This window comes from Theobroma cacao, chromosome 4 (genome assembly GCF_000208745.1).
Source record: "Theobroma cacao cultivar B97-61/B2 chromosome 4, Criollo_cocoa_genome_V2, whole genome shotgun sequence".
Taxonomy (NCBI): Eukaryota; Viridiplantae; Streptophyta; class Magnoliopsida; order Malvales; family Malvaceae; genus Theobroma; species Theobroma cacao.
This window is the reverse complement of record NC_030853.1, coordinates 2,044,762-2,061,500: the sequence shown is the minus strand read 5'-3', so window position 1 is coordinate 2,061,500 and position 16,739 is coordinate 2,044,762. Positions and strand designations below refer to the sequence as shown.

General features: G+C 35.0%; 1 protein-coding gene and 1 long non-coding RNA gene across 2 annotated transcripts in view; one reads left to right on the top strand and one right to left on the bottom strand.

Annotated features, from left to right (window-relative positions):
- On the bottom strand, nucleotides 263-2,368 carry LOC18600980. Its single transcript, XR_001927443.1, has 3 exons — nucleotides 2,198-2,368; nucleotides 897-1,637; nucleotides 263-810 (listed from the first exon to the last, which is right to left on the bottom strand). It is a non-coding gene; the product is annotated as an uncharacterized LOC18600980 (long non-coding RNA).
- LOC108661538 overlaps nucleotides 13,698-16,739 on the top strand; it is a 9,617-nt gene continuing 6,575 nt past the window's right edge. The window contains exons 1-6 of the mRNA XM_018118955.1: nucleotides 13,698-13,818; nucleotides 13,911-14,041; nucleotides 14,126-14,203; nucleotides 14,293-14,492; nucleotides 14,536-14,761; nucleotides 15,498-15,560. Of these exons, the coding sequence (XP_017974444.1) occupies nucleotides 13,698-13,818; nucleotides 13,911-14,041; nucleotides 14,126-14,203; nucleotides 14,293-14,492; nucleotides 14,536-14,761; nucleotides 15,498-15,560 (819 nt within the window). The remainder of the gene's footprint in view (nucleotides 13,819-13,910; nucleotides 14,042-14,125; nucleotides 14,204-14,292; nucleotides 14,493-14,535; nucleotides 14,762-15,497; nucleotides 15,561-16,739) is intronic.

Here is a 16,739-nt window from a genome sequence, read left to right as displayed (position 1 = left end):
GCGACTGTGTATCAAATTAAATATATTGTGTATAGAAAAGAAAAAAAATTCTTGATATCAAATTAATTGTGTATAAGCAAAAAAATTAATTGTGTATAAAATAATTGTATAAAGTATATTATGTATACAGAAAGAATTAATTATGTATACAATGAATTATATAAAATAAATTGTGTACACAAAAAATTTATGCATAAAATTAATTGTATAAAAAAAATTCTGTATACAAAAAAATTATACAGACAAGGGTTGTTATGTTCAGAGTTCGTTATCACAATTGTTGGAAAATATTTCTAGAGCGTATTGCCGACGCATTTTTGCAATCATATTCTGCTTAACTCAGATCTTTTCTGATTGCAAAATATGGTCCATGTACCCTATCATGAACATACCGCAGCTAACACTATCATTTTGCCGATGCACTTTAGCTTTTGGTAAATAAATATCCAATGGCATTGGCGTCAAATCTCGTCTCTTCTAACGTATGTTGTTGAAATAACCAGCTTGGTGGCAGATGAATGGCATCATTGTCGTCAAGGGTGTCATCTGACCCACAAGAACTCCGTTATCCTTAGCATCTGAAGTTCTTGCGGAGTCTAGCACCTTGATCGTCCACCTCATCAAGTCGATCTTCGCAACCACCCAATGCCCACCAACGTTGCAAGGCGCGAGGATGAAATCCACATCTTCCCATTTTTTGGTGTATGTTGGCCTTTCACCCTCCACATACCCCCGCAACTCATCTTGAATTTGCATTGTGGCCCGAGCATCTTCTATTGGAAATTTCATGTGTAGCATTTAGATGGTTTCCTGTGAGACATTTAAACATTAGCTTACACTTCATGTAATCAAAAACTTAGTATTTATAGAATTGAACAATTTTCAAATAAACTTACGAAGAATATCGTGTCAACCACGCATGCACGGGTAGTGTACAACTTTAACTTTGACCTTGTCATTCGCTTGCAGAATAGGCTGAGGGCAAGCGTCGATATGTTCACTTGTCATTTCCTCATTGGGATCCTCTAAGGTTATGAAAAAGTCAGCCCCTTGATCCCCTAAGATGTCGACGTTACGCTTGTATATGTAACATAATGAATTTCATAAGTCTTGGTGGATTAATGTTTCATTAAAAAACAATATTTGCAATGTTATTTACGAGCTGACCTCGCGGACTCGTCTTTGTTGAAAGCTTCGTACTCTTCTACGATTTTATCCCTCACATCTCGACGGGTCACTAAGGGGTCGACGAACGGGCTTGCCATGTATTTGCTCGCCATTTTCAACCGTGCTCGCTCAGTTGGGTCTGAAATTTTTGCTGCACCATGATGGACAGCAAATGACTCTGGTGACGATGACCGTATCTTAATTGCATCAGAAGTGCTCCCACTATAAAGAAGAATAGCTCCTGCTGTTGTGTCGACGAATGCATCGATCGAAAGAAGATGCTTTCTTTTAGCCACGACTGAGTCAGGCTCCCCGTCCCCTCCAACAGATGCATCGACGACATCATTGATATGAGTTACGTGCTCTCCGTCAGCACCAAGAACGTCATCGTCAATGTCAACACTAGGTTCATGATGCTGTCCATCATCAGCATCATCGTGCTATAGACCAGCACCGTGAGATGGACCGCCCTGTAAAATGGGAAAAACCGTTAGTTAGCTCATAAAATACCACAAACCATAAACAGTAAAATGTTGTGACACGCCGTGCATATCAAGTAAAATGTTGTCACATGCCATGCAAAACAAGTAAAATGTTGTGACGCGCAATGCATAAGAAGTTAAACGTTGTGACATGCCATGCATAACAAGTAAAATGTTGTGACATGCCATGCATAAGAAGTTAAACGTTGTGACACGCCATCCATAACAAGCAAATTGTTGTGACACGCCAAGGATAACAAGCAAAATGTTCTGACACGCCATGCATATCACATCAAACGTTGTGACACTCCATGAATAACAAGTAAAACGTTGTGACACACCATGCATATCAAGTCAAATGTTGTCACACGCTAAAGTTGACATGACAATAACTAACTACAATACAAATGTCCTGACCCGCTAATGATCAAAAACCAGTTAAACCACTACCACTTAACCCCAAAAACCATCAAACCAGCAAGAAAACATAGTCTAAACAGTTGCTAAACATAAATTATCAAAAAACAAGTGAAGATAGAATAACGTACTTGTGATTTAAGGTCGTCAAGAATTTGAGCAATGATACGGTCCTCAATGGTCTACATTGCTAGACTCAATGATTGAATTGAAGCCTTCACCTCCAACATCTCTTTTTTATGCTTGCGCATGATCCGTCGGAGTTGGCGAGTAGTGACTGCTCTGTCATTGACTATTCTCAACTGGGTCAACTGCAATAACATATATAACTGTGTTATTCAATAATCATATATGGAATTATTGAACATTAACCGTTACAACTTTAATATCCTAACTGGCAGCTCGTTAACAGTCTGCGATGGAGCAGGACCGATCAGTGCTTGAGGACCTATTGTCGCTTCCATAAACTGTAATTACATATATAATTGTGTTATTCAATAGTCATGTATGGAATTGTTGAACATTAATCGTTACAACTTTAATATCCTTACCGTTGGCTCGTTAGCTGTTTGTGGTTGAGTCGGACCGATCGGTGCTTGAGGATTTGCTGTCACTTCTGTAAACTACAATTACAAAAGTTACTGTGTTACTTGATAAACATATGTGGGAATGTAGAACACAAACCGTTAGAACTGATCTTACAGACAGGTCGTTTCCACTGTGCGTCTGAGAAGGACTGATGGGTGGTTCTGGAGCTGCAGGCACATGGTCCAACTACAAACACAGAAATGTTATTTGATAATCACATATGGAATTGGAGAACACAAAACCGTTACAATTGTCCTTACCGGCTGTTCATTGCCTTGACCATGGTCATCCCCTTCGTCCATCAACTCAAGGCCCGACAGCTCATCAACTAAAGCAGCGATGGTGTGCATCCACTTCGTGCCACCAGAGGCTCTTTTCTCCTTCAAGCTTCTCTTTTTTTGCCTCGCACCTAAGCCCAATTCGACCGATCCTCCATATGCCCTATTGGCTCGTACATGTGGCCCTCCGATAGCGGGACATCAAGGTCCACAAAATACTCCTGGAGGGCCTCATCCGCGGTGGGTTCCAACGTCTCCAGTGTCCACAACTGTAAATAAACAAATAAAATATTGTCATTATCGAATAGGGAAAGTTATTATACAAATATAAAGCAAAAATTAGTAGCTGTTCACTCGCATGGTCAGATGACTCTAACTTCTGAATTGCCTTGTAGAAGTCTTTGGGCTTCTGATTGCAATGCCATCTGCACATTCGTGGGTAGACGTTGTCTTTCGGACCAGAGGGGCCAACTATTTTTCAGAGGGCCGGAATTACCTCCATTGCCTAGAACTGCATGTCAAATGTATCCATTATCAGACCGTAAATCATAAACGAGTGCACCCATAATTTTTTTTTTCAAAAAAAAACTGAAAAATGTTACATGATAGTACCTGTATCACCTATGCGAATCTGTAAATGTTATAGTGTAACCGAGTTTTCTTTGTCACGCTTGAGTCAGGCACTTCGAACCCCTTCAAAATGTAGTCCAAAGTCAGCTTCCAAACATAGTGCCCTCATGGGAAGACATTCCAAGCGTCTATATCCTCCATCAATGATAGCAACCAAGGCGTCACCCGTCTATGGTAGTCTTGACCAAATAAAATGTTATTCGCGATCAAGACGAATGGCATCTTGTTTGCGTCTCCTGGTCGCTGGAAGTTGCCCCCGCGGAACGTATCAAGCAAAGCTTGCAGCTTAATGCTCTCCTGCCTGTTCCAGTATCTGTCATGAATTCCTTCTGTTGCAACCTCGTACGGTTGTCTGAACACATCGGGCATTGGACCAAACTTCAGCCTGGTGATGAGGCAAAACTCTTGCTTTGATAGTCGTGTGTTGCTCTTGCCAATGGCAAACCATAGCTCGTGGTCCATTGACTGTCTCTTAGTGATTCGGTGAATCATGATGCTGTGCAAGAGACCGGCACAAAAGTACCCCTGTGGATTGAAGTCTAGGAGCATTCCAAAGCAGGTATGCTGAACTGCATCATACTCCCCTTTCTGTTGGAGAGTCTTTGTGATGTAATGCAACTGTGACCACTTATAGTGGGTGTTAATTGTGACGTTGAACGCCCACTTCTCCCTCGGCACGATCAGCAAACTATCAAGATCCTCATACTGTCTGTGCTGGATCTGCAAAACATGGCACACATGCACCAGTGAGTTAAGCCGTCATGCGCAACAAGGTATACTGAAGACATAAATAAGGAATAAATGTTGTGACATGCCATGCATAGCAAGCAAAATGTTGTGACACGCCATGCATAACAAGTAAAATTTTGTGGCACGCCATGCATAACAAGTTAAACTTTGTGACACGCCATGCATAACAAGTTAAACATTGTGACACACCATGCATAACAAGTAAAATGTTGTGACACGCCATGCATATCAAGTAAAATGCTGTCACACGCCATGCATATCAAGTAAAATGCTGTCACACACCAATAACTAACTATAATAACAATGGCGTCGCACGGTAAACACCCAAAACCCCTAAAACCATTACGACTTAACCCAACAACCATCAAACCAGCAAGAAAACATAGTCTAAACAGTTGCAAAACAAAACAAAAAACTCGAGCATATCAAACAAACTTAAGAAAAAACCAAAAAATTAACGAACACAAGAATGTTTTAATTTGAGACTCACTAACCTCTTCATTCATGGCCGACATTGTTGCTGGTGCTGTGGTGTCGTTACGCTTGCAAAGAGCCTTCTCGAACACTCCGGTACTAACTGGAATGAGAAATGAATCACATAGACAATATAAATTCTGAATAATAACTGTTTAAAATGAAAAATGGCCTTATAATATTCTTATTTATTCTGAAAAAGGGGAATTAATTCAGTGAAAGTCCAAACAATTATCACGTTAACTGCTCGCTTTTTTCTTCCTCTCTTTATTTCAAACCATGACGTGTCAGCTGCTCAAGCACTTCCGTGTCACACACTCTAAACCATGACCATGGCGTGTTAGCTTTTCAAGCAATGCTGTGTCACACACTCTAAACCATGACCATGGTGTGTCACCAACTCTGAACTTTGGAGTGTCACAGTTTCCCTCCATGGCGTGTCACTAACTCTGAACTTTGGTGTGTCACAGATTCCCTCCATGGCGTCTCACAAACTCTGAACACTGACGTGTCACAGATTCCCTCCATGCCATGTCACCAACTCTTAACTCTGGCGTGTCACAGATTCCCTCTATGCCGTGTCACCAACTCTTAACTTTGGTGTCTCACAGATTCCCTCCATGACGTCTCATCAACTCTGAGCGGTGCCGTGTCACACATTCCCAACATGATGTTTCACAAACTCTAAACCTTACCCTGCGACAGCCGCCTAACAAATGGCCCGCTATAGCAGGACCATTTCCTACTTTGGATTCACATATTTCTCCTTTCAATTGACCACCGTATCAAGGATTTCTGGTTTCACATCATTAGCCAAGCTTTCCATTCATGACGACCGGTTCCTCGTTCGATTTAATATCTCTCTTCTCTTATTATCTGAATGCCATGTCCCAAATCTCTGAAATCCCATCTCATGCAACATTATTTTATTTTGCACAACCTTCACAAAAAAAAATGGGTATTTTGCACAACCAATCTTTGCATATTTATTTTTTTCTCCCAGTTTTCGCCTGTTTGAAAGTGCGCACTAACGAAGACAGCTCATTAAGGGCATTTTTGTCCCAAAATCTATTCTGGTGGCTAAAAACAGTTAAAATTATCCCGAGGGTTATTTACAAAAATACATTATTTTTAAGGACTAAAAAAAATCCTCTAAAAAAAAACATTACACAACATCATCCAAAAACCACTGAAACAGAAGACCAACATGACAAAATGTGTTATAGAAAGAGTCCCAAAACAACCCTTAGAGCTGGGTATTGCAACACAAAAAACATATCAAAGCACAGCTCACCATCAAAAGCATCAGCTATGGAGTTAGCCTCCTAAAAAAATGTTGAAAGGAAAAGTCACCTATCAACAAAGAAAGCCCATTCAATTCATTGAAGGTTTTCTATGGATTGCATAGGCTAAGCTGCAATCCATATTGCACTTCACTAGGAATTATAACCGAATGACTCTTCTGCAGTATGGATTCTTTGAGGCATATGTACTAGAAGCTTTATGAGTAACTTCTGCACCAATAGCAAGACCTAGGGTTAGAAATTCCTGGTTTCTAAATCTGTCATGCAAGCTAAAATTTCCAGCATCATTATCATCACCATATACAATTTTGGTTGCATGTTGCCTATGAAGGCTAGGCGTGCAAGCCTCGTTATAGCTCAAACAGATCCAATTTCAAGTTAATTACCAAGCTTTCAATGCCATCAACACTGGCTCAACTCTTATTTGCGATTACTTGTGATGGACAACAATTTGCATCTTTGACTGCAAAGAAAACTGCCAAAAGCTGAAGCAGTAAAAGAAATAGAGAATAAAGTAGAAAAACAACAAAAAACGGAGGAAAAAAATATGGTTGCATTCTGCTTTCTGTAATAAAAACATATGAAAGATCTACCTCAAATAAGTTCGGATGAAGGATCATAAAACCAATAGAAAAAATAGAGTATCGGAAAACCAGGTGGTAGAAATAACAAATGTCATAATAACCACCAAGCACTAAATATTGAGCTTAAATCATGACCAAATTTCACCAAATAATCAGCAAAAGAAAAGCTTTCACAGAAGACAGGGTTAAGGAAACATCTCAAAGGGAAAGCCTTAGCGCATCAAAATCATACACCTAAGTTGAAAACATACCAATTGAGGACTTATTTCAAAACTGATGTACTCTGGATCTTAGAAAGCTTATCTAAAAGAATTTTGTCAGTGCATTGAGAAACCAAGCCCAACTTCTTACCTAAATTCCAAGTATCTTCAGCTTTCGTATTACGGCTAGAATTGGGACTATCACTCATAATTTGGAGAGGCACAATTGAATCCACCTTAGATTTATGACAAAGTTTCTTAATACCTTTCTTCCGTAACTTATTGAATCTCTTTGAACCATTTTTTCCCCCGTTAGATGAAACAGAAAATTCCTCAGCCAAGGATAAGCTATTTTCATTAGAAAAATCATTAGAGATTTCTAACCTAGAATCTTCACTTGAGGAAGAGAATGATTTTTCCAAAGTCCCCCGAATCGAAGACGAAGCCTTAGAGTTGAAGGCTTGATAGATGGGTAGAAGCCAATCAGGAACACCAATAAATGAGTCAATACGATTTGAGCGTCTAAGAAGGTAAGGTCCACCATTAAGATCCGCAACAAGGTTGATACCTTGAACATCAATTGGTAAAATATGGGTCCGTTCAACAGCTCCATATACTGCAAGTGGGATTGGTAAGTCCAAAGGCTTAGTGGGACCATCAGAGATGTTGGCCTAAAGAAGAGTCGGCCAAATTATGAGTTAGGCTTTCCAACACACAAGCAGCATCAACTTTGAGACGGGCTCGGAAGTGGGTCAGAATTGTTAACTTGAGTAGGGCTTATCTGATTGGTAGTAGGTGGCTGAATACATGGTGGAACAAATTGAATAGGTGGATGAAAATCTTGAGAAGGCATAGAGACGCCTTTAGGATTGATTAGTGAATCTGTAGGTGGCTGAAAACACTGTTGATCAAGCTGAATAGGCGGTTGAGCGTCTTGAGAAGGCGTAGAGATATCATTAGTGTTGACAATGATATCATCCTGATTTTTAGAAAGATAAGAAGAACTAGAAAATGAATCATTATCATCCCATTGAGGCCACCCAGGACAGTTCAAGATACAATCTAGAAAGACCTCTTTTCTTTTTAACCTCCTGCACTCTTGAGTAGGTCATGGTGGTGTAAATTATAGAGGCTAGTGGTATCTTTTTTCGTTAACCACTGCTCCCCTTTTCTTACAATTAATATATACATATATATATATATATATTCACATTTTAATTTAAAAAAAAAATGATAACGTCTATTAAAGATACATCTTAAAATTAATTTTACCAATTTTTTTTGAATTTGAACTAAACTCCATTTATATCAACATATTTTTTATTTGTAAAAGTGATTATGTTGTTTAATAAAGTAAATTATACTTTTTAACAAAAACATAAGTAGGTATTTTTTTATATAATTAATACTTATTCGTGGGATGTAGTAGAATCTCAAATGAGGTACGGAGAAGGTAAGAAGGAGGGTGGCAACAGGGGCTTTAGTTTTTCTGTTAATATTTGGACTATATAGTTAGAGAAATTTATTTTAAATTAAATTAATGTTAATGTGCCATTTGAGTTAAATTGTTTTACTGATTATAATCATGTAAAGAAACAAAATGGCAGATTTGTATAATTGTGTTTCGCTCTCTTTTGGTTTGCATTTAATAAACAAATATAAAATGTGAATTTTTTTTTTCATAGCATTTTATAAGAATTAAGTTAAATTAACATATTTATTAGTATTAGGACAAGTTATATGTTTATTGAGCAAGCAGAGAAATGGATGTATGGAAAAGTGATAAGAATGGAATTTTATACAAATCCTTGTGTTTATCCTAGGGGAAGGAGAGGACCTTTTTCTTGTCACATTATAAAATCTTTTTATTTTCCAAGTAAACAGATATTTTTTAATATATACCTATCAATATAACAAATAGATAGCTCAATTTATGAATATTAAGCTATAGGATATTGTAAAGTTCATTTCTATGAGGCATAAACATACATTTAAGTACTTAGGAACTAAATTTACCAAAAAAAAAAAACGTTTACGGTATATTTGGTGTTGTGAGATGCAATATAGGGAGAATATAATGGTTATTTTATGAGAATAAATTAATTTAGTTAATAAATATCAATTAATACATAGTTGGATGCTTTTTTGCATTATTAACACGATATCATAGGCTTATAAAAAAACACACAAGATCATAGACAAATTAGAGATAATTCTTACATGGAATTAGCTTCATTGTTAATTCTAAGTGAATGAATGACATCAAATTCCTAAGACCTTCTTTTTTAGAATTTTGGTCAATAGAGATTAGAATTTGAACAAAATGATCTATTCTCTTATTTTTATATTAAATCCTTATTTTTTTTATGTTAAAACTAATAAAATGAACATAAAATTATATTGTTTGCAATTTATTGGAGTACATAGAATGATAATGATAACTATACTAAACACAAGTCATGCTTCCACTGAAAAGTGGCATGTGGGATGCTCTAAGACCAAAACACAAGACTTGTTTGCTCTCCATCCTTCTAGTGGGTTTTAGCTTTATCAACATACAAAATTATGAAGGTGTCATTAAGACTTGTCACATAAGCTTGGATGCAGCATGCGTTTTTCTTTTTAATTTCATAATTGAGTTAAGGTTGGGAATTAGGACATGAGATGTCTTCTTTGGAGGTAAGCAATACAAATTACCACAAGCTATTTCGTTGAACACATAATATAACTAATATTATTTAATGTGTGCACAATTTGCTATCATTGTTGCTTTACCAACATCAAATAGCCATATCGAAACAGAATACTCCAACTATAATATAAAGGGTACAAATTGATTTAAGTACATTTGCAGATATGGTTATTACTTGAAAAGGGTAAAAAAGTGTCAAACATATCTAATTCTATGACCAAACAGAGTGTAACCGAAGTGCCTTATCAGAACTCATGGATCCCTTATATTGAGAATTTTGGAAAAGACAACTATCAATTTAATCAGAAAATTGGCAAGATTAAATAAAAAATACCTCTTCATTAACTTCACAATCCAAAAAAGCAGGGTTCCTCACTCAGTCAATAAGCAATTCTACCATTTCAGGAACATAGGTCTTAAGGGCATCAAAAGTGTGAGTCATACACTACTGATGTGTTACCTCCAATTGCCTCAACTTTCCTATTAATGCACAAGTGGGTTTAGTTTGTAGTGCTCTTGAATGCCATCTGTTAGTGAAAGAAGGTGATTATTGAGATAATATTCTACTCAAATGAGTGAAAAGTTAAAGAGAAACAGCAGCGTAGCCTTATATAAAGGAGAAGATAGGCACGTAAGCAGCATGTATAAGCCTTAAGTCAAGACACGTATTTGGCCTTTCCTTTGTTTGTTCAGTAATTTACCAATAGTTATTGCAGTAATTAGAAGTAGTTACTTTATTGTTTTGCTAACTATTAGTTTTCTTATAGTCACTTTAACTAACTATAAATAGGAGTTTCTTGTACAAAATTACTTGAATAAGATTTTACACAATACATTTTTCTAGATTCTTCCTCTGTAGTTGAGCATTTCAACTTCATCGACATTGTTAACATGGTATCAGAGCAGGTTAGGATTTTCGACTTGTTTTGTTTCTAAAATTCATTACAATTAAGGACGAATCCTTTCTGAATTCGGTTTGTGTGGATTGTTGATTTGTGATTCGGTTTTTGATAGTTCTTAGTTATTGTTATTTGATTATTTAGATCTTGAATCTTGAAGAAAAAAAATTTTTATGGAGGATTCTAAAAATTCTTCCAATCCGAGGTCTGTAACAGTACAACAAAGGATACAAATTCATCATTTTATCTCCATCACATTGATCACTACGGATCAGTTGTTATTAATCTAAAGTTAATCTCTACTGATTACATTTCATGGAGTTGTTCTTTTATGTTGGCATTATCCATACTGAATAAGGGACATTTTTTTGATGGATTTATTGAATAACTAGTAATCACAGATAAGATGTATGTACCTTGGAATCATTATAATAATTTGATATTGGCTTGGCTTCTAGAGTTTATTACACCACCTATCACTTCAACAATTTTCTACATGAACTTTGCTGCTGAGATTTGGAGTACTTTGCAGTAGAGGTTTGAGCAACCGGATGATACGCATATTTGTAATCTGTAGTTTTCTTTGTGTAATCTTACACAAGGGACTAAATCAACTGACATATATTTTTCTAAGTTGAATAGCCTTTGGGAGGAACTCAGAAACTTTCATCCCATGCCACATTATGGTTATGGAGGTTGTACTCAGAAATGTTGTAATAAATATGTTGATCAGTACCATAAAGATATGGTTTTTGGATTTCTTAATGGACTCAATGAGTCTTATATAGCCTTGAGATCTCAGATAATCATTATGGAGCCTTTTCCAACTTTGAACAAAGCATGTAACTTGGTTCTAAGAAAGGAAGTATAAAGGAAGCTACTGATTCAATCACACCCTTTATTAGAGTCATCTGCTATGTTAGAAACTATTGATGGAAAAAAGAAAGGAAAATCTAATATGATATGTAGCCATTGTGAAAAAAAAAGGTCACCTTAAGAAAAATGTTATAGGTTGATTGGATTTCTAGAGGACTTTCAATTCAATAAGAACAAGAACAATTTTAAGAAAGAAAATTCTAGAAATTCATCAGTCAATAGTGTTTCAACTGTTAGTGATACTCAAATTGACTAAGAAGAAGGCATAAGTTCCAACATTATGTCTCAAATGTCTTTTACAAGGACTCAGTTCCAAAAATTACTTGCACTCATCAAAGAAAATGATCTTGATAGTGACGGTGGCATTTCTTCAAACATTCAACAAATTAGGCATTCTTTGGTCAATTCAGCTCTTGCAAGTATTATTTCTGACCATTGCTATTTAAATACATTTCATAGACATTCAAATAGTCAATATCTTGTAAATAATGTCATGATTAAATGTTATTCTTGGGTTATGGACACAAGTGCATCAGATCACATTTCTTGTTCTTTTAATAATTTTATGTCCTATAAGTTAGTGAGTAATGTGTTTGTCCATTTACCAAATAATGCTAGAGCTGTGGTTACACATATAGGAATGGTTAACTGAATCCATTGTTAACTTTACATAATGTTCTTCATGTCGCTACTTTTAAGTTCAATCTTGTTCTAGTTAGTCAATTCACAAAGTTTTAAAATTATTATATATTCTTTATAGACTTATGTTGTGTGATTCAGGACCTCAACACATGGACTGTGACTAAGGTTGCTAAAGTTTCATCAAGACTTCACTTCATGCAAAATAATCAAGATACACAATTCCTTGAGCAATTTAGTTTTGATAAAATTGTAAAATTTCCATCTACTTCTTTTATCAATGTTTGTAAAATAGATTTTGAGGTTTTTGACCTGTGGCATTGTAGACTTGGTCATGTGCCTGTTGACAAAATAAAATTACCTCATAAATAGTTTCCTGCAATTTCTCGTAAGCATGAATTCTTGTGTGAGGTTTGTCATTTAGCCAAACAAAATATATTGCCTTGTCCAAAATGTGTTCCGAATATTGCTTTTCCTTTTGAAATAGTACACGTTGACATTTCGGGATCCTATACTACATGTACTTAAGGAGGGCATCATTATTTTCTAATTGTGGTTGATGATTTTAGCAAGTTTACATGGATTTTTCTAATGAGAGCCAAGTCAGATACTTTATCAATAATTCCTTTTTATTACAACTTGATTCAAAATCAGTCTAACATTTCAATCAAGCAAGTAAGATCTCACAATGATCTTGAATTCAACTTCCTTGAGTTTTATGCTTCTAAAGGTATTGTGCACTTGTTATCTTGCATTGACACACCATAACAAAATGGTGTTGTGGAAAGAAAACATCAAAGTTTGCTTATACTAGCCCAATCATTGTTGTTCCAATCAAGTTTACCTACTACGTTCTGGGGGGATGCAATTCTTACTATAGCCCATATCGTTAACAGAATTCCTTCTAATGTCATTCATAACAAACACCTTATCAATTTCTTTTTCATAAACCTTCTTCATATGATTGTTTTAAAGTGTTTGGGTGTCTACATTTTGCATCCACATTGACACATGCAAGAAAGAAATTTGATAAAAAAAGCATCCAAATGTGTTTTTCTTGGTTATCTAGTAGGTATTAAAGGCTATAAAGTCTATGATCTTGATGCACATAAGGTCATCATATCAAGAAATGTGATTTTTCATGAGAATATTTTTCCTTTCAAGCCCAAATCTAACTTTGCCCAATCATTCGAATTTCGACAAACACTTAGCCTGCATGAGTCAAATTTTCATATTTTTGATTCCTTTAATCATAATTTAGCCTTTCACAATCCTTTATCATCTGAGTCAAGTTCTTTTGAGCCTTCCTCATTATTCTCTCAAGATCATAATGTTGAAATTAGTCCTCATTCTCTTATTTTATCTCAACATAGTGCATCTCCCAATAATGCACTTACTGTTTCTTCTAGTAATGCACCTATTATTTCTACATAAAGTGATCCAACTATTCCGAATGAGTCATTAATTAGAAAAAGCAATAGGATCAGAAATCCATTGAAACATCTAGAGGTTTATGATCATAATATTCCTTCACAGAGTAATGTTGTTGTAGCACATCCAATTTCTAGATATCTGTCCAATAATAAGCTTTCTAGTGATCATAAGATCTTTACTATTTCATTGTCTCAAGTCCCTGAATCTCAATTCTACCACCAAGTTGTACATTATTCTCAATGGAGAGATGCAATGAAAAGTGAATTGGACACCTTGGAAGATAATGGTACATGGAGTGTGGTACTTCTGCCTAAAGATTCTTAAGCAATATGGTGTAAATGGGAAAATCAAAATGAATGCAGATGGTACTATGGAAAGATATAAGGCATGTTTGGTAGTGAAAGGTTATAGTCAAAGAAAAGGGTTTGACTACCAAGAACTTTTAGCCTGATTGCAAAGTAGACTACTATGAGAGTGTTTTTGGCACTTGCAATAGCTAAAAATTGGTTTTTATCCAAATTGGAAATTAACAATGCATTTTTAAATGGAGATTTGGAAGAAACTGCCTATATGGATCTTCCCCAAGGTTATCAGTTTCAGGGGGAGTGTTCACTAGGAACTAAAATGGTATGTCGACTACATAAGTCACTATATGGGCTTAAACAAGCCTCTAGGTAGTGGAACTCTAAATTTACAACCTCATTACTTCAGTATTGTTTTAGCCAGTCAAAATCTGATTACTCTTTGTTCACCATGACAACTGGCAGTGGAGATTTTGTTGCATTACTAGTATATGTGGATGATATTATCATTAGTAGTTCATCTTTACAAGCTACTGATGAAATGAAGAGTTATTTAAGTTAAAATTTAAACTAAAGGATCTTGGTAAGTTGAAGTATTTTCTTGGTCTTGAGATTGCAAAGTCACTTGAAGGTGTTTCTTTATGTCGAAGAAAATACACATTGGACTTGCTTGAAGAGTATGGTTTGTTGGGAACTAAACCAAGTTATACTCCTATAAACTATAATCATAAGTTGAGTAAAGTTGAAGCTGATGAGAAACTTGTTGATCTTACTTTGTATTGACAGTTAGTTGAAAATTGTTATATCTGATGTTTACAGGCCAGATATAACAATTCTATCTCAATTCATGGATAAACCAGGTCATGTGCATATGATGGTAGCATATAAAGTCTTAAAATACTTGAAGTTAGCACCTGGGCAAGGGATTTTGATGAAAGCTGATTCAGAATTGTGTATCATAGCTTATTTTGATAGCGATTATGCTAGATGTCTTGACACTATACGTTCTATAATAGGATTTAATATGTTCATTGGCAACTCTTTGGTAAGCTGGAAATTTAAAAAATTGTCTGTGGTAGCACGAAGTTCAACAAAGGCAAAATATCGTTCAATGGCATTTGTTTGTTGTGAAGTGATATGGTTACATTCATTGTTGGTAGATTTTGGTTTTAGACACAAAGGTGCAGTGAAGCTATATTGTGATAACTAGTTTACCATTTACATTTGTAGAAATCTTATTTTTCACGAGTGTACAAAACATAGTGAAATTGATTGTCATTTTAGCGGGTAAAAGTAGTAGCTAGGATGATGGACCTTGTGTGTATATCAACTGATGCACAAATAGTAGATTTGTTTACAAAGGCTTTATAGCCAAAACAATTTCATGAGCTACTCAGCAAGATGTGTGTTCATAACATTCACACACCTCTTGAGGGGGAGTGTTAGTGAAAAAAGGTGATTACTGAGATAATATGCTACTCAAAAGAGTGAAGAGTTAAAAAGTAACAACAGAGTAGCCTTATACAGAGGAGAAGATAGGCATGTGAGCAGCATGTGTAAGCCTTAAGTCAAGACATGTGTTTGGCCTTTCCTTTGTTTGTACAATAATTTATCAATAGTTACTGCAATAATAAGAATAATTAAAAGTAGTTACTTTACTCTTTTGCTGACTATTAGTTTTTTTTATCGTCATTTTAACTAACTATAAATAAGAGTTTCTTGTACAGAATTATTTGAATAAGATTTTAGACAATAAATTTTTCCATATTCTTCTTCTGCAGCTTAGCACTTCAACTTCATCGACATTGTTAACACCATCCGCTTTAGCAAGTGGAAGCCACCAGGTGATATTGGTGTCTCATAAATAGAACCATAATTAATGAATAAGCCCATGCAGGCAGCAGGAGTCTGATCAAATAATCAAAAAATTTTACTAAACTATACCCAATGAAACAAATAACAGAAATCAGTAGCAGTTCAGTATATGAAGTGTAGAAAAGTTCCAATACAGGTAATTGCTCTGAGGCTATTTTCACACATTAGATAGACTTTTAACCTTAGTTTCACTAAGTGCAACATAATCAAGTAGTGCAGGTGGAAGGAGAATACCTTCTAATGGTGTCTCTAAATAAGCAACAACACTTGAAGTTGCATAACAGGCAGCTGCCAAATTGCCCGTGTGACCCTAATCATAAAAGTTCAGAAAGCACTTTTTGTAAGTGACTACGTAGAAGACCATCCCATTCCCACCAATGGTTTAATTTTGACCAGTATCATCTCCCCCAAGTAGAGAAAGAAAAAATAGTGAAGCTTTTAAAACTGTAAGGCAACCTCTAGACAAGACAAGAGTTAGAAAACTTCATATCTTAAACGATATGATTAAATGGCTCTTTAAACCATGTGACAAAACCTACAACTTTTTTTTTATCCTCTTCATATAATTATATTGTTTTCCTGCATTTCCTCAAAATTTGTTATAACATGTTTGGTTGAGGGAATGACTCAATTCTCAAGGAACAAATATTCTTTTGTTTGGTTCCCACATGCTTCAAGGAATAGCCATTCCTCTAGAATGACTATTCCCCAAAATAAGTTAAACTAAAGAATAATTAATACCAACACCTCCCATGATATTAACTATTCCTTGGTTGAGGAATAGCCTTAAAAATGATAAAAACCAAAGTGTCCTTTATAAGTTTGAAAAATTATATATTATATATTCAAAAAATAATATTTTAAATTTAAAAATTAATTAAAATTATTAATATTTGAATCATAATAACATTTAAATTATAGATAAAATATTAATATTTTATAATGTTAATTATTAAATTATAAATAAGATATTAATATTTAAATAATCAATTATTAATATTATTTTTATATAAAAATTATTAATATTATTATAAAAAAGTTAGAATTTTTAATTATATATTATAAAAAATAATATTTTAATTTTAAAATTTAATTAAAATTATTTATATTTTAATCATAATAACATTTCAATTATAAATAAAATATTA